This window comes from Leuciscus leuciscus (assembly GCF_965113295.1).
Source record: "Leuciscus leuciscus genome assembly, chromosome: 14".
Lineage (NCBI taxonomy): Eukaryota > Metazoa > Chordata > Actinopteri > Cypriniformes > Leuciscidae > Leuciscus > Leuciscus leuciscus.
The window spans coordinates 41773061-41788060 of NC_138738.1; the positions used below are offsets into that span (position 1 = coordinate 41773061).

At 41.0% G+C, this 15000-nt stretch overlaps 2 protein-coding genes and 1 long non-coding RNA gene across 4 annotated transcripts in view; 1 reads left to right on the forward strand and 2 right to left on the reverse strand.

The window, feature by feature from the left end:
* fam83fb (family with sequence similarity 83 member Fb) overlaps nt 1–4370 on the reverse strand; it is a 12948-nt gene extending 8578 nt beyond the window's left edge. Inside the window, exons 1-2 of the mRNA XM_082136282.1 lie at nt 3891–4370; nt 1122–1216 (exon numbers count right to left, since the gene is read on the reverse strand). Of these exons, the coding sequence (XP_081992408.1) occupies nt 1122–1216; nt 3891–4355 (560 nt within the window). The 5' untranslated portion in view covers nt 4356–4370. The remainder of the gene's footprint in view (nt 1–1121; nt 1217–3890) is intronic.
* Nucleotides 4371–6161: 1791 nt separating this feature from the next.
* Nucleotides 6162–10029, forward strand: LOC309474006. Its single transcript, XR_014197171.1, has 3 exons — nt 6162–6715; nt 6886–8266; nt 9599–10029. It is a non-coding gene; the product is annotated as an uncharacterized lncRNA (long non-coding RNA).
* Nucleotides 10030–11826: 1797 nt separating this feature from the next.
* Nucleotides 11827–15000, reverse strand: part of grap2b (GRB2 related adaptor protein 2b) — a 26693-nt gene continuing 23519 nt past the window's right edge. For both annotated transcript variants that reach the window (XM_082136238.1, XM_082136239.1), the window contains one exon: nt 11827–12316. In XM_082136238.1, coding sequence (XP_081992364.1) covers nt 12140–12316 — 177 coding nt within the window. In that variant the 3' untranslated portion in view covers nt 11827–12139. The remainder of the gene's footprint in view (nt 12317–15000) is intronic.

Consider the following 15000-nt stretch of genomic DNA (forward strand, 5'->3'; position numbering starts at 1 on the left):
TACACACACACAGATGAAGTACACACACACACAGATGAAGTACACACACACAGATGAAGTACACACAGATGAAGTACACACACACAGATGAAGTACACACACAGATGAAGTACACACACACAGATGAAGTACACACACACAGATGAAGTACACACACAGATGAAGTACACACACACAGATGAAGTACACACACACAGATGAAGTACACACAGATGAAGTACACACACACAGATGAAGTACACACAGATGAAGTACACACACACAGATGAAGTACACACACACAGATGAAGTACACACACACAGATGAAGTACACACACACAGATGAAGTACACACACACAGATGAAGTACAAACACACAGATGAAGTACACACACACAGATGAAGTACACACAGATGAAGTACACACACACACAGATGAAGTACACACACACAGATGAAGTACACACACACAGATGAAGTACACACACAGATGAAGTACACACACAGATGAAGTACACACACACAGATGAAGTACACACACACAGATGAAGTACACACACACAGATGAAGTACACACACAGATGAAGTACACACACACAGATGAAGTACACACACACAGATGAAGTACACACAGATGAAGTACACACACACAGATGAAGTACACACAGATGAAGTACACACACACAGATGAAGTACACACACACAGATGAAGTACACACACACAGATGAAGTACACACACACAGATGAAGTACACACACACAGATGAAGTACAAACACACAGATGAAGTACACACACACAGATGAAGTACACACAGATGAAGTACACACACACAGATGAAGTACACACAGATGAAGTACACACACACAGATGAAGTACACACAGATGAAGTACACACACAGATGAAGTACACACAGATGAAGTACACACACACAGATGAAGTACACACACAGATGAAGTACACACACACAGATGAAGTACACACACACAGATGAAGTACACACACACAGATGAAGTACACACACAGATGAAGTACACACACACAGATGAAGTACACACACACAGATGAAGTACACACAGATGAAGTACACACACACAGATGAAGTACACACAGATGAAGTACACACACACAGATGAAGTACACACACAGATGAAGTACACACACACGCTTGGACGCCTCGAACAGATCCCGCAGGATCTGCAGGTCGGTCAGCAGGTCCATCACGATCGCCACGACCTGCACACACACTTCACTTACTCTCGTCTGCAGTCACACGTCACCATAAACCTTCTCATGTGAGAAAATAAACCAAGAATAGTGGTGACATCTTCTGCCTCTGACTCCAATATCCTGATGTGTGTGTGTGTGTGTGTGTGTGTGTGTGTGTGTGTGTGTGACGGTACTGAAGCCTCATTATAGAACAACCTTCAGTGTTTCCTGTGAAGTTTCTGTTTAAATAGGAAATGTGACGTTATAGGAAAGAAGAGTGTGTTTGTCCAGAATGACCTTGCGAGTTATGAACAGATGTTCTTCCAGGAACATTAATAGAGCGTTCGTTCAAAGCTGGTCTTTAATAATGTTCTCGAAACATCAGCACATAAACATCATTAATACATCGTTCATGGAATGTTTTTTAAATGTATCTTCTTGTTTCGGAACGTTCAGAGAACATTCAAAAGTAACGTTCCATAACGTTTGAAGAATGATACAATAGTTTCCTGAACGTTCACATAATCAACTCTTTTTTTTTTTTTACTGGACATTTTTGAACATTCAGAAGTAATGTTTTCATAACTTAATAGGAACGTTAGAGAAATGTTCTTAGAATATATGTTTGTTAGCTGGTGACACATCGATGTATGAGTTTTGAATCTATTCACAAGATTTTTGTGAATATTGACTTAAATTCTGGTTTGTTTCTCACACAAAACACCATATATATGACTTCAAAAGTCTTTGCAATCTGATATAATTCATGGCCTCGGCCCAGAGGAATAAAGAGTGTGTTTCCAGATCAGATGAGTGTGTGTGTGTGTGTGTGTGTGTGTGTGAGAGAGAGAGAGAGAGAGAGAGTGTGTGTGTGTGTGTGTGTGTGTGTGTTGTTGAGTGTGTAGGCAGTGTGTGTGTGTGTGTGTGTGTGTGTGTGTAGGCAGTGTGTGTGTGTGTGTGTGTGTGTGTGTGTGTGTGTGTGTGTGTGTGTGTGTGTGTGTGTGTGTGTGTGTGTGTGTGTGTGTGTGTGTGTGTGTGTGTGTGTGTGTGTGTTGAGTGTGTAGGCAGTGTGTGTGTGTGTGTGTGTGTGTGTGTGTTGATCTGGATTTCAGTTACACCAACTGAAACTATTGACTGTAAATGTAAAGCTGATTCACACCCAGTTCAGAAGAATGTTTTTGCACAGCTTTCACTTTCTCCTTCTCAAACACACTCTTAGCTTCTGATCTTCCAGCTGACACTGTTTGTTTCTAAAGCCACAACAAAATGAAATGCAACAAGGAGGAACTAAGGGCATCTGTCTTTCTTTATGGGTTACGGTTTATGTCTTAAGACTGATAAGATGGCAGAATGATCTCTGAACACAAGAGAAAGTCCCTCTCGCTCTGAGACTCTGGAATCTGGTGTGACTCGTCTGTGATGTTCCTGAGAAATCATCAAAACAAGAAAATCCATTCCACATAAAAACACGGAAGATTTTGCCATTGTCACATTATATTCATGACATATCAGTTCTTTATTTAAGGTGTGTCAGATTTTACTGAAAGCAGAATACCAGCCGCATCATTTCCTGCTCAGTGAGTCAGTGTTCAGTGAGTCAGTGTTCAGTGAGTCAGTGTTCAGTGAGTCAGTGTTCAGTGAGTCAGTGTTCAGTGATCATTCCTCTGAAACTCAAAGCAGAAATCAAGTCTGAACAAGATCTTAAGATATCCAGCAGGAATCCTCAGGAATTATTGCTATACCTTCAGGACATTTATGATCTGGCCCCTACATATCTATTATTAATAAAGAAGTTCATTTATATGTGAACCACATGAGGTGCAACTTTACCTGACATTTACAGAGTATGCTTATGAGTGAAAAGAGAAAGTGAAACTGATCATAGTGATGAAGAATCCCTGTATTTACCATGGTAATCAGCTTCTCTAGGCTATTTTAACATTTTGTTCTTTTAGCATCTAAAAAAGTATTAACACTGTAAAAAGTGATCAAGGAAACCTGTTGCCTTAAAATTATTAAGTAAATAAATGTCATGCTTAAGTAATGTGGAATTGTCAAGTTATTTTTTTCAATTAAGCATTAAGTTTATTTACTTAATAATTTTAAGGCAACTGTTTTACTAAAAAAAAAAAGTGGGAACTGAACACTTTTTACAGTGAACATAAAAAAAAAAACATTAGACTTCCAAATAAAATGTTTTAGAAAAACGTTCCATGAATGATGTTTTTGTGCTGACGTTTTCAGGACAGTATTAAAGACCAGAAAACGTTTGTTCATAACTTTGACAGAACGTTCCCTGTTCGCTGGGTTATCATTTATATTATTTATTTAATAAAATGAGCGCTGATCTTGCAGGATTCTTCTATTAGTTTGCGGACCACCGTTTAAAAGAAAACTTAAAATATATTTTAAAAATGTTCCATGAATTTTTTTGAGCTGACGAAAACTTTGAACGAACGTTCTATTACATTTACATGCATTTGGCAGGCTTTTATCCAAAGCGACTTACATGGCAATTCAAGGTACAATTCAATTATTGTTACTGGAAGAGCGTTTGTTCATAACTTTGACAGAACGTTCACTGTTCTCTGGGTTATCATACTTTGATAACCCAGCGAACTACTGGGTGATTTACTTTGGTTTAGAGTCATGACATGATATTTCAAAATAGGCATATTTCTTCAATATAATGAGCGCTGACCTTGCAGGATTCTTGTATTAGTTTGCGGACCACCTCCTTGATGTGCGGGCTGTTCTCTTTGGGCGGGTGTGTGTACACAGACACTCGGGTGACCCCTTTGAAGAGCCCTGATGAGGGCCAGCCGAGGTCCAGTGGAGGAACCTCAGTGTCCGACATCTGAGGCCAGTATGTGGAGCGCAACGAGCCGCTCGCGTCGCGTTTCGCTCGGTTCCCCGACGCCCCTCCATCGTCGTCCTCCTGCTGATATTTGACGAAGGTGCTCGTGATGGCCTTGATCTCCCGCGCCGACAGAAAGTCTTGGCTCTTCTCGTCCTTCAGGAGGGTCTTGAACGCGCCGTCTCCGTGCGCGAGGAGCGCCTCGAGGGCGGCGCGTTGCTGCTCGCTATAGTAGAACTGTGGCCGGGATTCGGGCACCGCGGTGGGCATGAGCCCGTCCTCCAGACACACGAGCTGCGACTCCGCCATGACGCGGAGCGGGAGTGTCTCACCTGAGCTCGAGCTCGCGGGCAGGTGTAGCTCCACGGGTGGGTGGAGTTCACGAGAATTACAGTGCTAGTAGGGGAACTTTGTGTGAGCACAGATGACTCAAACTATGAGGGAGCAAGCAATAGCCGTAGTTTCACCGGCTAGTTTAACTTTAACTTATTTAGGCTAAACATTTACTTACAGAATACAAAAGAGCCAGGGGTTCCGTGTAGGTTAACTATAGACCCGATCACACTTCTAGACAAAATAACCTTGAATTTGGTTACATGTCGTTAACTTGCGAGATGTATGATTTTCCATCTTGTATGCAAAGTAAACAGTGATTACAATGTGTTTGGTTTCATTTGATTCGATGGTTTTAGACGTCTATTAAATTTTCCCTGACAGCCCAAATTTGGCCTTTTTAGCCTATAGATGTCAGGGCTGTGTTTGGACGCTATTAGACGTCTTTTAAACGCAAAATTGCTTTTGGCCATCATAAAAGGTAGAAAATAAAACTCCGTTTTTAAAAGAAAATTGTGTAGTCGTGATAGGCTGATGTAAAACACAGTGGCGCCTCCAGAAATGTTTCATAAGGGTGGCCAGATGGGGCCACTTCAAATCTTGGGGTGGCACACCAAAACTATAAACCATAATTTCAGAATTTTTTTCTACTGTTGTAGTAAACCGGCCTGTAGTAAACTTTTAGAAAGACTTAAGGAAACTCCTACTGATATACTATATGATGTTTATTGTGTTATATTTAATGTTACTAATGATATAATGTGCATAGACTAATAACAGTACAGTTAACATTTTGAGTTGCACAACAATTCTGTTGTATTTTGCAATTATATTTGGCATAAGGTGTACATTTATTGCAAACAAAACAGTTACTGGGGAAAAGCAGATACTGGCAGATACAAATATATTATATTTATTAATGTCAAGAATTCAGAAGTGTATATATTTATATAGCCTACACTACAAAGAAATAATATACAATTAAATAATGCTTATTTTAAATGTATTGAGCAGGCTAGGTATAAAAAATATAGGCTTTTAATAATCTTTCAGTGCGCAAAACCATGATAATATGAAACGCTTCAAAACAGAGCGCACAAAGCGCGTATGCGCATCGCGGGTGCAGAATGATGTGCTCAAAGCAACATGGAGTCACAGTGTTCAGCGCTGCGCTAAACAAGAGCGCATTTAAAAGAAATGTCGAGCGCACAAATCCTAGTGTCTATCTGTCCAACAGTTTATTGATCATTTGTTTCACAGTTTTAAATTTGAACTTTAAATTCCAGTTCCATTCATAGTCCTTGTGATGTGTGTGATCTAACAAGCACACGGTAGTGAGTCGTTTAAAAACAGCAACAAACTCCAACAAAATAAAGTCATTTTATGCAAAGCCACAGCCTTTTATCTACAGATAATGCATTATAATGTGAATATATCATATTGGAGAGAGTTTTACCGTGCATGTATGCTGCTGTAACCGGAAGAGGCGCGCGCGCTGTTTGAATACTGAATGGAGAATGATTGACAGCCACAGAGGAGGGAATACGAGTTTCCGTAAACTTTAATGATGTAAATAGACTTCTGTCCGTCACATTAAGCTATGGAATAACTTCAGATGACTTTGTCACCCAAACTAACGCGGTAGTCTTCGTCTTCTTTCTTAACTTCTTTTGAAATTGTTGACCGACGGGCACGCGCTGAGCTGTTGCTGTCTGAGCGCGACGGAGGGGGCGGGGGAGTACTGGCTACTGTGTGCGATCGAAGGTCTAGAGCGGCTTGCCCTGCCTGGCTGTGCATTAGGGATGAAATCATAGACTGTAAAAAATATGGACAAAGCGTCTGTGACGTCACCCATAGACTTTCTGAAGAACGGGTTTGAAGGTTTGAAGCCGTTTATGGGGGGTATGGGCGGCGCCATCTTCCTAACCCCGCCCACCTTCTGACGCAGCGCGCGTCACTCAGCTCGCTCTGCTACTTCGGTTATCTCTGTGTATATTTAGGCAACGAAATATGTTATAAAACACCATACTAACTCTTTTCGTTTTCATTTAAAGAAATCTTAAACATTATAGCCACACAAATGTGGTTCAGGCAACGCGTATTGATTATATTCACTGCACATAACGTTTGCCTATTTATAAAAAAAAAAAAAAAAATATAAAACACAAACCTGCCTCTTTTCGTTTTAAATATAATATAAAAATATTAAACATTTTAATATGGTCCAGGCAATATGTGCATTTGTACTAAACAACAGATGTTGCAGTAAACAACATTACAGATCATCTTCGTTGTATTAAAATTTAAAATGACAAAACTCAACCCAGTCTCTTTTTGTTCAATTTCAGTTTTATCAATATTAGCTATTATAAAAGTATAAGTAAAAGGTACAAGAAGCTATACAAATAAAGCAAACAATTCTGTCAAACAAAGTCAGCGCTCGATCTAGTCTAACCATACAATGGTAAAGTTAAATAGCTTATAAACTTATGAAACTTCCCCTCAGTCAAACCGATTGGCCAGGGAACAAATTATAGATTTACAAGACCAAAAATCGCCCGTTAGATATACACAAGACAAATTATATCTCATGTTTAACCACTACAGAGACGTCAGAGTCAGCGGCAAACGTCAGAACGTCTAGCCGAGGAAAGGCTGCTCCAGGCGGGGTACATGAGCGCCGAGCGCCCGGTCATCGCTGGATCTCACAACTGGATACAATTTTCATAAATCTTTATAAATAAACCACAGATTTGAGCTTTAAACAACTACATTCTCGCCTGAAAAACTCTTAAAACTACATTTCATGATACAGAAACAGTAGTATTATATGTCAACTGTATTAAAAAATGGCGCTTCTTATGTTGTCATTCTCCGTGGCGCTGCCTTGTCAGCTGTCAATCAAGCTGTCAATCAAAGTTAACCACGCCCTTATTGTCATACATTTTATATCTAAATACAATCTAAACTAACGAGTTAGAAAAAAATTCACAGCCCTCATGGTTGTCAGGCACTCGGAACCTATCGAAAAATACAATAAAAGTCCATGGGACCAACCTGTAAAAACATGAATTTATGCTGTGAAAACGGACATTTTAACATGGGGGCTATGGACATTTGCTCCCTTTTGGGACCTTCCCCTAGCGGATTTTCGATGTATTGCAGTTTTTCGCACTTCCGGGTAGGCTTCATTTTTCAGATCAGAATGTCGCCGCTTGGATGAAATGCATAACTGATGCTACTAAAATGTATACTGGCCAGCGGGGTGGCCAGGAGTCGGTCAGGGGTGGCCACCCCCTGGTGGCGCCAAAACATTTGAACAAATATTGTGGTCAAGCTCGGGTAAATAAAATAAAATAAATGAAATGGAAGATCAAAAATGTTCACCCTGTTAGGGACAGATAAAAATGAGGTGAGAGACAACAGCAGAGTGTTCAACTGAAAAGCTAAATTCAAGCAATAGCCGTCATTTCACCGTCTAGCTAGACCTGATATATAATCCGGCTATGAGTAACACACTTCTGGCCAAAATAACCTTGGATTTGGTTACATGTTGTTTTTGCCAAAATAACTTGTTTCATTTCTTCACTCTTTGTTATCTAATTGAAGACTAGTCTATTCTTGGGCTGTGGTTTAGACGTCAATTCAGTTTCCACTGACAGCTAAAATTTTGCCTTGTTTTAGAGTAGGGCTATAGCTATAGATTATTTTAGTAATTGAGTATTCTACTGATTATTCCATTGATTAATCGAGTTATCGGATAAAAAAATTGTGGTAATAAAAATAGATCCAAGTGAACAACAGCCTTTAAAATGACTTAAATACGAATAGGTGACACTTTACAATATGGTTCATTAGTTAACATTAATTAACATTAGTTAACCAGTGTTGGGCAAGTTACTTAAAAAAAGTAATTAGTTATAGTTACTAGTTACTTCTCACAAAAAGTAACTGCGTTAGTAACTGAATTACATCGTTACAAAAGTAACTAATTACCAGGGAAAGTAACTATTGAGTTACTTAAAAAAAAATAAAAAAAGTTTAAATATAAGAAATTTCTTGGATACCCCCAATATGAAATGTTAAATGAATGAACTTGACACTAAATAGAACATCTTATTATTATAAAACATTGTGCACTAATCTACACTATTTTAATGTTGCTGTGGGACAATGTGAGAGACACCTATTAACTTAAATATTAAAATATTATCATTACTATAGTGCAACAATAAAACAATAGATGGTTTAGAACTTTTAATATTTATTGCACAGACCACAACTGGCCAACAAATAAGTCTAAAAATAAATTATGCTTTTTAAGAAATGTACCAAAAATAAATAAATAGTAGCCTAATAAAAATATACATACACATACACTAGTGCATATAATTAAAATGATAAAACTCACACACCTTAACAACTGGTAGACATTCTGTATAGCCTACTTGAAGTATTTTCTTCCTCACAATAGTAAGTTTAACAAAAAGTGTTTTCAATATAATACTGAACAATGTATCAACATAAATAATAATAATACAATATAATCTTTTGGGGGTTTATTTTCATAATCTACAGAGAACGTCATCATCAGAGGTTATTTTAGCCAAATTCTAGTCGTGTTTGCCGCACATGCTCACAACCGTCAAACAAATATGTTTGAACGTTCCCTGCAGGTTATTTTGGAGTTTATGTTATATAAACTAATTAAAACATTGCATATGATACCAATATGCTACAGAGATTATTCAAATGCTGATAGGCTATGTGTCATTTATTTATAAATAAAGTATTTATGCTCGGACACATTCGGTCTCTGTCGCGCACTGTCGAGCGCGTTCTCGGACACACTCGGACTCGGTCTCTCTCGCGCACTGTCGAGCGCGTTCTCGGACACACTCGGTCTCTCTCGCGCACTGTCGAGCACGCTCGCGGCATTCGCCTCGCTTTTGTCGAGTCCCGCGCCTCATAAACACTCACACACCAGAGAAAAAACATTGCAGCTCCTATGGCTGAGAGAGAGCCTACTCGGATGAAAACCGCTTCAGTGAGCTCAATTATAGTAACGCCGCATTTTTATTGACACTGACAGTAACGGTAACGGCGTTGTAATGGAGGAAGCAGTAATTAGTTAGATTACTCGTTACTGAAAAAAATAACGCCGTTAGTAACGCCGTTTATTTATAACGCCGTTATTCCCATCACTGTAGTTAACATAGGCCTACTAAGAATGAACAACACTTCTACAGCATTTATTAATCTTAGATCATGTTAATTTCAACATTTACTAATACATTATTAAAATTAAAGGTTGTATTTGTATACATTAATGTAGTGAACTAACATGAACAAACAATGTATTTGTATGAACAAATGTTACAGTATCAAATGTATCAATATGTTTCATTGTTAGTTCATGTTGGTTAATACATTAATGTGTTCTAATGAACCTTATTGTATAGTGTTACCCAAATATATAATAACAAGCAATAATTATTGGTTCAAGTAAAGTATCAAAGTAATCATATGGGTTTTATTGAACAACGCTGTTAAAATACAGCATGTAAAATACATAATAACTAATAAACATAACATTTAATTCAAATGGCAACTTAATCTTTCATGTTTGGTCACTTCTGTACGATAGAAATGCAACTTAATCTTTCATGTTTGGTCACTTCTGTACGATAGAAATGCAACAGCCGCTGTAATTTCTTGAACAAGAACATGTGCAAGTCAAAACATGCAAGCTCAGTGCAAGGGTTAAACTTTTATTTTGAAATTGCAATGAACAAACAATTCGCATTTGAGAATATATGCGAATGTATTTCTGAATATATTCAGAAACATACTTATGTATTCTCCTCTGTTGGCGTAGATTTATAAATGATCTGCGTTTCGAATCTTGTGAAACGGCGCACACTGTGTGCAGATTGAGTTTGAGAAACCCGAGACGCTCCACGTATATAAATGATGACAGTGCAACTATGAAACACGCGTTCGAGGATTTGCGTTCCCAAATGCACATTATTGAAACCTAAACAAACAGCACATGAGGAGACTGAGTGTGTGTGGAGCAGCGTTTACTGTGAACGGAGCTGAGGTAGGCTACTTTTAACACAATGATGCAAATAATTAAAGCGTCCTGCTTCTCTGTGGGAGAAAAAAAACAGCGCATATTTATTTAACTGAATCACAGCCTTTGTGATTTCACGATAGGCTATTATGATTGTAAATAGTTAAATATATCGCGTAGCCTTAGAAAACGGTGTAATAATGCGGTTCATGGATTCTCGTCAGTGGAATGCGCCACTTCCGGTATTTTGCCGGTTACTCGACACGGGTAAATTGCAATCGAGGATTTTTTTAAATCGAGTACTCGACCTTAATCGAGGAATCGATTAACATTATAGTTCATTTATGTAAGTGAGGAGAGCAAAATAAAGTAAACTGTGACATACCCTAATATTCTACACACAGTGACTACCAGTAAAATGTATAAAGATTTGGGACACTTTTGGACACTTTGAGCTGATCATGTTTTGCTGAAGTGTTTTGTCTTTAATTGCTAATGCTCTTTTTACACACAGACTGAACAAAATGAAGCATTGCTTGGTGATTGGTTGAGCTAAACTGGTATTATCTAATTGTGTAGTTAAATTTAACAGCTGACAGATATTCAACATAATTCATGTGTGAGACAGTCTAACAGAAGGACGGACAAAACCAGTCAAATATCAACTGAGTTCTGCTCATATTTTAGTACCATTTTCTAAACTATAGCGAATAAACTGTGATAATGTGAGAAATGTTGAAGGTGTCTGAATACATTCTGGTTTGACTGTACTAAATGTATTTGAACACTTAAAGGTATAACTGTATGAATGTAGAGCGTCCTTCTCATGTCCTCATTAAAAATGACTTAATATAATATTTACATTTCTGCGTTTGTCAGACTTACTTCCGTTCAACATGTTTTTTCAGTTCATGCATTCTCATGGATAACGGATGAAATATTAGACTCTCGGTTTATACAGACATTTCCTGTCTCTGCACTTTCTCTATTAATAAAAACAAGAACTCAACGTGATCGCTGACATATAATAACTAGCGAAGAGTGTTTAATTGTTGAGTTGAACTGTAGCATCAGTTTCACTTTCGTCTCTTTCCTTCCGTGATTCAGATCTGATCTCTGATGTGGTTTGGTTTGTTAATTTCCTTCTGTGTTTTTGCTCAAATCTCTTCGATCTCCGATATCATGATATTTTGAACTGTAATATGTTGAATCGAGATGAAATGTATTTGCTTGTGTTCAGGATTTGGGATGTGATGTATTTCGCACAGACTTTTAATAACAGGCACTAATCGAGAGGATTCTGATGTTACAAAAATACTGGAAAATTGTAACCGAACCATTCATTCAATAAAGTCATGACACATTTGCATGTGATATTACAGTAAACATGAATGCATTTATTAATTACTTGGATGAAGATCATATCTCAGGAACATTTCATGCATATCCATATTTCGTCCATATGTATGTATGTGTGTGTCTGCGCACGTGTGTGTGTGACTATGAGTGTGTGTGTGTGTGTGTTCCAGTACTGCATTCATGAAAAGATGAAAAAGTGTTTCTTAACTGCACAGCTGTGAAAATAGGCCTACTATAAATATGGACAAAACATTAATACGCAACATCAAGACAGAAGAACAGAAGGATAAAGCGATGATAAACTGAACGTCTGTGTTTGGGATTCTCAAGCCGGATTGGTGTAGTTGACTGGGAAAAGTCCGATTCTCCCGCGCAAAAGCCCTTTCCACCAGGAACGATCAGACTGATCTAAAACCTCTATAATATCTCCAGCGTAGAAGTTGAGCTCGTCTGCGTCCTCAGCAGTGAAGTCATACAGAGCCCGAACGTGCAGCGCAGACGCCTGCACACACACACACACACACACACACACACACACACACACACACACACACACACAAAAGCATGCACACACACACACACAAGCACACACACACACGCAAGCACACACACACACACACACACACGCACACACACACACACGCACGCACGTGTGAGAGATGGGTAAGTTTAGGGGTAGGATTAGTGTGTGTGTGTGTGTGATGGGTAGGTTTAGGGGTCGGGTTAGTGTGTGTGTGTGTGTGTGTGTGTGTGTGTGATGGGTAGGTTTAGGGGTCGGGTTAGTGTGTGTGTGTGTGTGTTTGTTTGTGTGTGTGTGTGTGTGTGTGTGTGATGGGTAGGTTTAGGGGTCGGGTTAGTGTGTGTGTGTGTGTGTGTGTGTGTGTGTGTGTGTATGTGATGGGTAGGTTTAGGGGTCGGGTTAGTGTGTGTGTGTGTGTGTGTGTGTGTGATGGGTAGGTTTAGGGGTCGGGTTAGTGTGTGTGTGTGTGTGTGTGTGTAGGTTTAGGGGTCGGGTTAGTGTATGTGTGTGTGTGTATGTGATGGGTAGGTTTAGGGGTCGGGTTAGTGTGTGTGTGATGGGTAGGTTTAGGGGTCGGGTTAGTGTGTGTGTGATGGGTAGGTTTAGGGGTCGGGTTAGTGTGTGTGTGTGTGATGGGTAGGTTTAGGGGTCGGGTTAGTGTGTGTGTGTGTGTGTGTGATGGGTAGGTTTAGGGGTCGGGTTAGTGGTCGGGTTAGTGTGTGTGTGTGTGTGTGTGTGTGTGTGTGTGTGTGTATGTGATGGGTAGGATTTTAAATTAATTATTTTATTAATTTTGTAATATTTTATTATCTTATTAACCCGCGGGTCGGGTGCGGGTGCGGGTCGGGTCGGGTCGGGGTCGGGTCGGGTGCGGGTCGGTGCGGGTGCGGGTCGGGTGCGGGTCGGGTCGGGTCGGGGTCGGGTCGGGTGCGGGTCGGGTGCGGGTCGGGTGCGGGTCGGTGCGGGTCGGGTGCGGGTCGGGTGCGGGTCGGGTGCGGGTCGGGTGGGGGTCGGGTGCGGGTCGGGTGCGGGTCGGGTCGGGTCGGGTGCGGGTCGGGTGTGGGTGCGGGTCGGGTCGGGTGCGGGGGTGCGGGTCGGGTCGGGGTGCGGGTCGGGTGCGGGTCGGGTGCGGGTCGGGGCGGGTCGGGTCGGGTGCGGGTCGGGTCGGGTGCGGGTCGGGTGCGGGTCGGGTCGGGTGCGGGTCGGGTCGGGTGCGGTGCGGGCCGGGTCGGACAACCGGGGAAACACGGGTCTAAATACGGGTTTTAAAACAATACGTGCAAACGTAAAAATATTTTTGGGTAGGATGGGTAGGTTTAGGGGTCGGGTTAGTGTGTGTGTGTGTGTGTGTTGTGTGTGTGATGGGTAGGTTTAGGGGTCGGGTTAGTGTGTGTGTGTGTGTGTGTGTGTGTGTGTGTGTGTGTGTGTATGTGATGGGTAGGATTTTATTTGCGGGTCGGGTGCGGGTCGGGTCGGGTGCGGGTCGGGTCGGGTGCGGGTGCGGGTGCGGGTCGGGTGCGGGTCGGGTCGGGTCGGGGCGGGGCGGGTCGGGTGCGGGTCGGGTCGGGTGCGGGTCGGGTGCGGGTCGGGTGCGGGTCGGGTCGGGTGCGGGTCGGGTCGGGTGCGGGTCGGGTCGGGTGCGGTGCGGGCCGGGTCGGACACCGGGGGAAACACGGGTCTAAATACGGGTTTAAAACAATACGTGCAAACGTAAAAATATATGCATATTTTTAGGAACACATCTACAAAAATATGCCTGTACTTCAAGTTGATAAAATAATTTAAAATCCACATCAGTTTATTTGTGCCCACGCCCTCCCAGGGTCACTAGCCTACTTTCACTTTTAAAAATTGATCATAACCGCGCGCGATCTGCTTGTCGACAATACGTCCAGTGTGTGGGAGAAATGTGGAGTTATCTGAAGTAAACAGTATTGTGAAAGGGTGCTGCATGTTCGTGTTGGATAGCCACAAATGTGGAACTTCATCACAGAGGAAGCACAGATAACTGTGGTAACAAACCAAGCAGTTCTGTCCAACAGTATCTTTCAAATTTAACACTGTTAAGTATATGTTCAAACAAATTTACAATTTTGGGTTCAAACACGCCCTGCACACCACTCAATCGCGTGGCAGATATACTGGTGTGTCCGCGTCTGTTCCATTGGTGAAATGTTCTTAGGCTTCTCAGTTTGTGTTAGCGTTCTTCATGTACCCGGCCTTTCGACAGCTCCGGCTGAAGTTGTCCTTGTGTTAATGGTCGTGTAATAACTTCTGTATGACCTGGCAATAAAAAAAATTGTAAGTGTGTCTATAATGTGATAGTCTAAACTGATTTTAATTTCGGGTGCGGGTCGGGTGTCGGTTCTATTTTAAGCGGGTCGGGTGCGGATTTTAATTAGTGCTTTTGTCGGAAAACGGGTCGGATGCGGTTTTAAAGCTGCCGTCGGCAAAATTTTTTGATCATATTCAGTGTAATCGACACTATAATCCGACAGAACAACATAAATAAGGTGGTTTTAGAAAAAAAAACGAGCTTCTAACTCCACCTGGAGCGTGTTATTTGTTTTGCAAAAATCCAGCGCTCCCGCTTCATCAGGTCCAATCAGCGCAGGGGGGTGTGAGATCTGACTGTCAATCACAGGTCGTGCACACGCCACAGATCC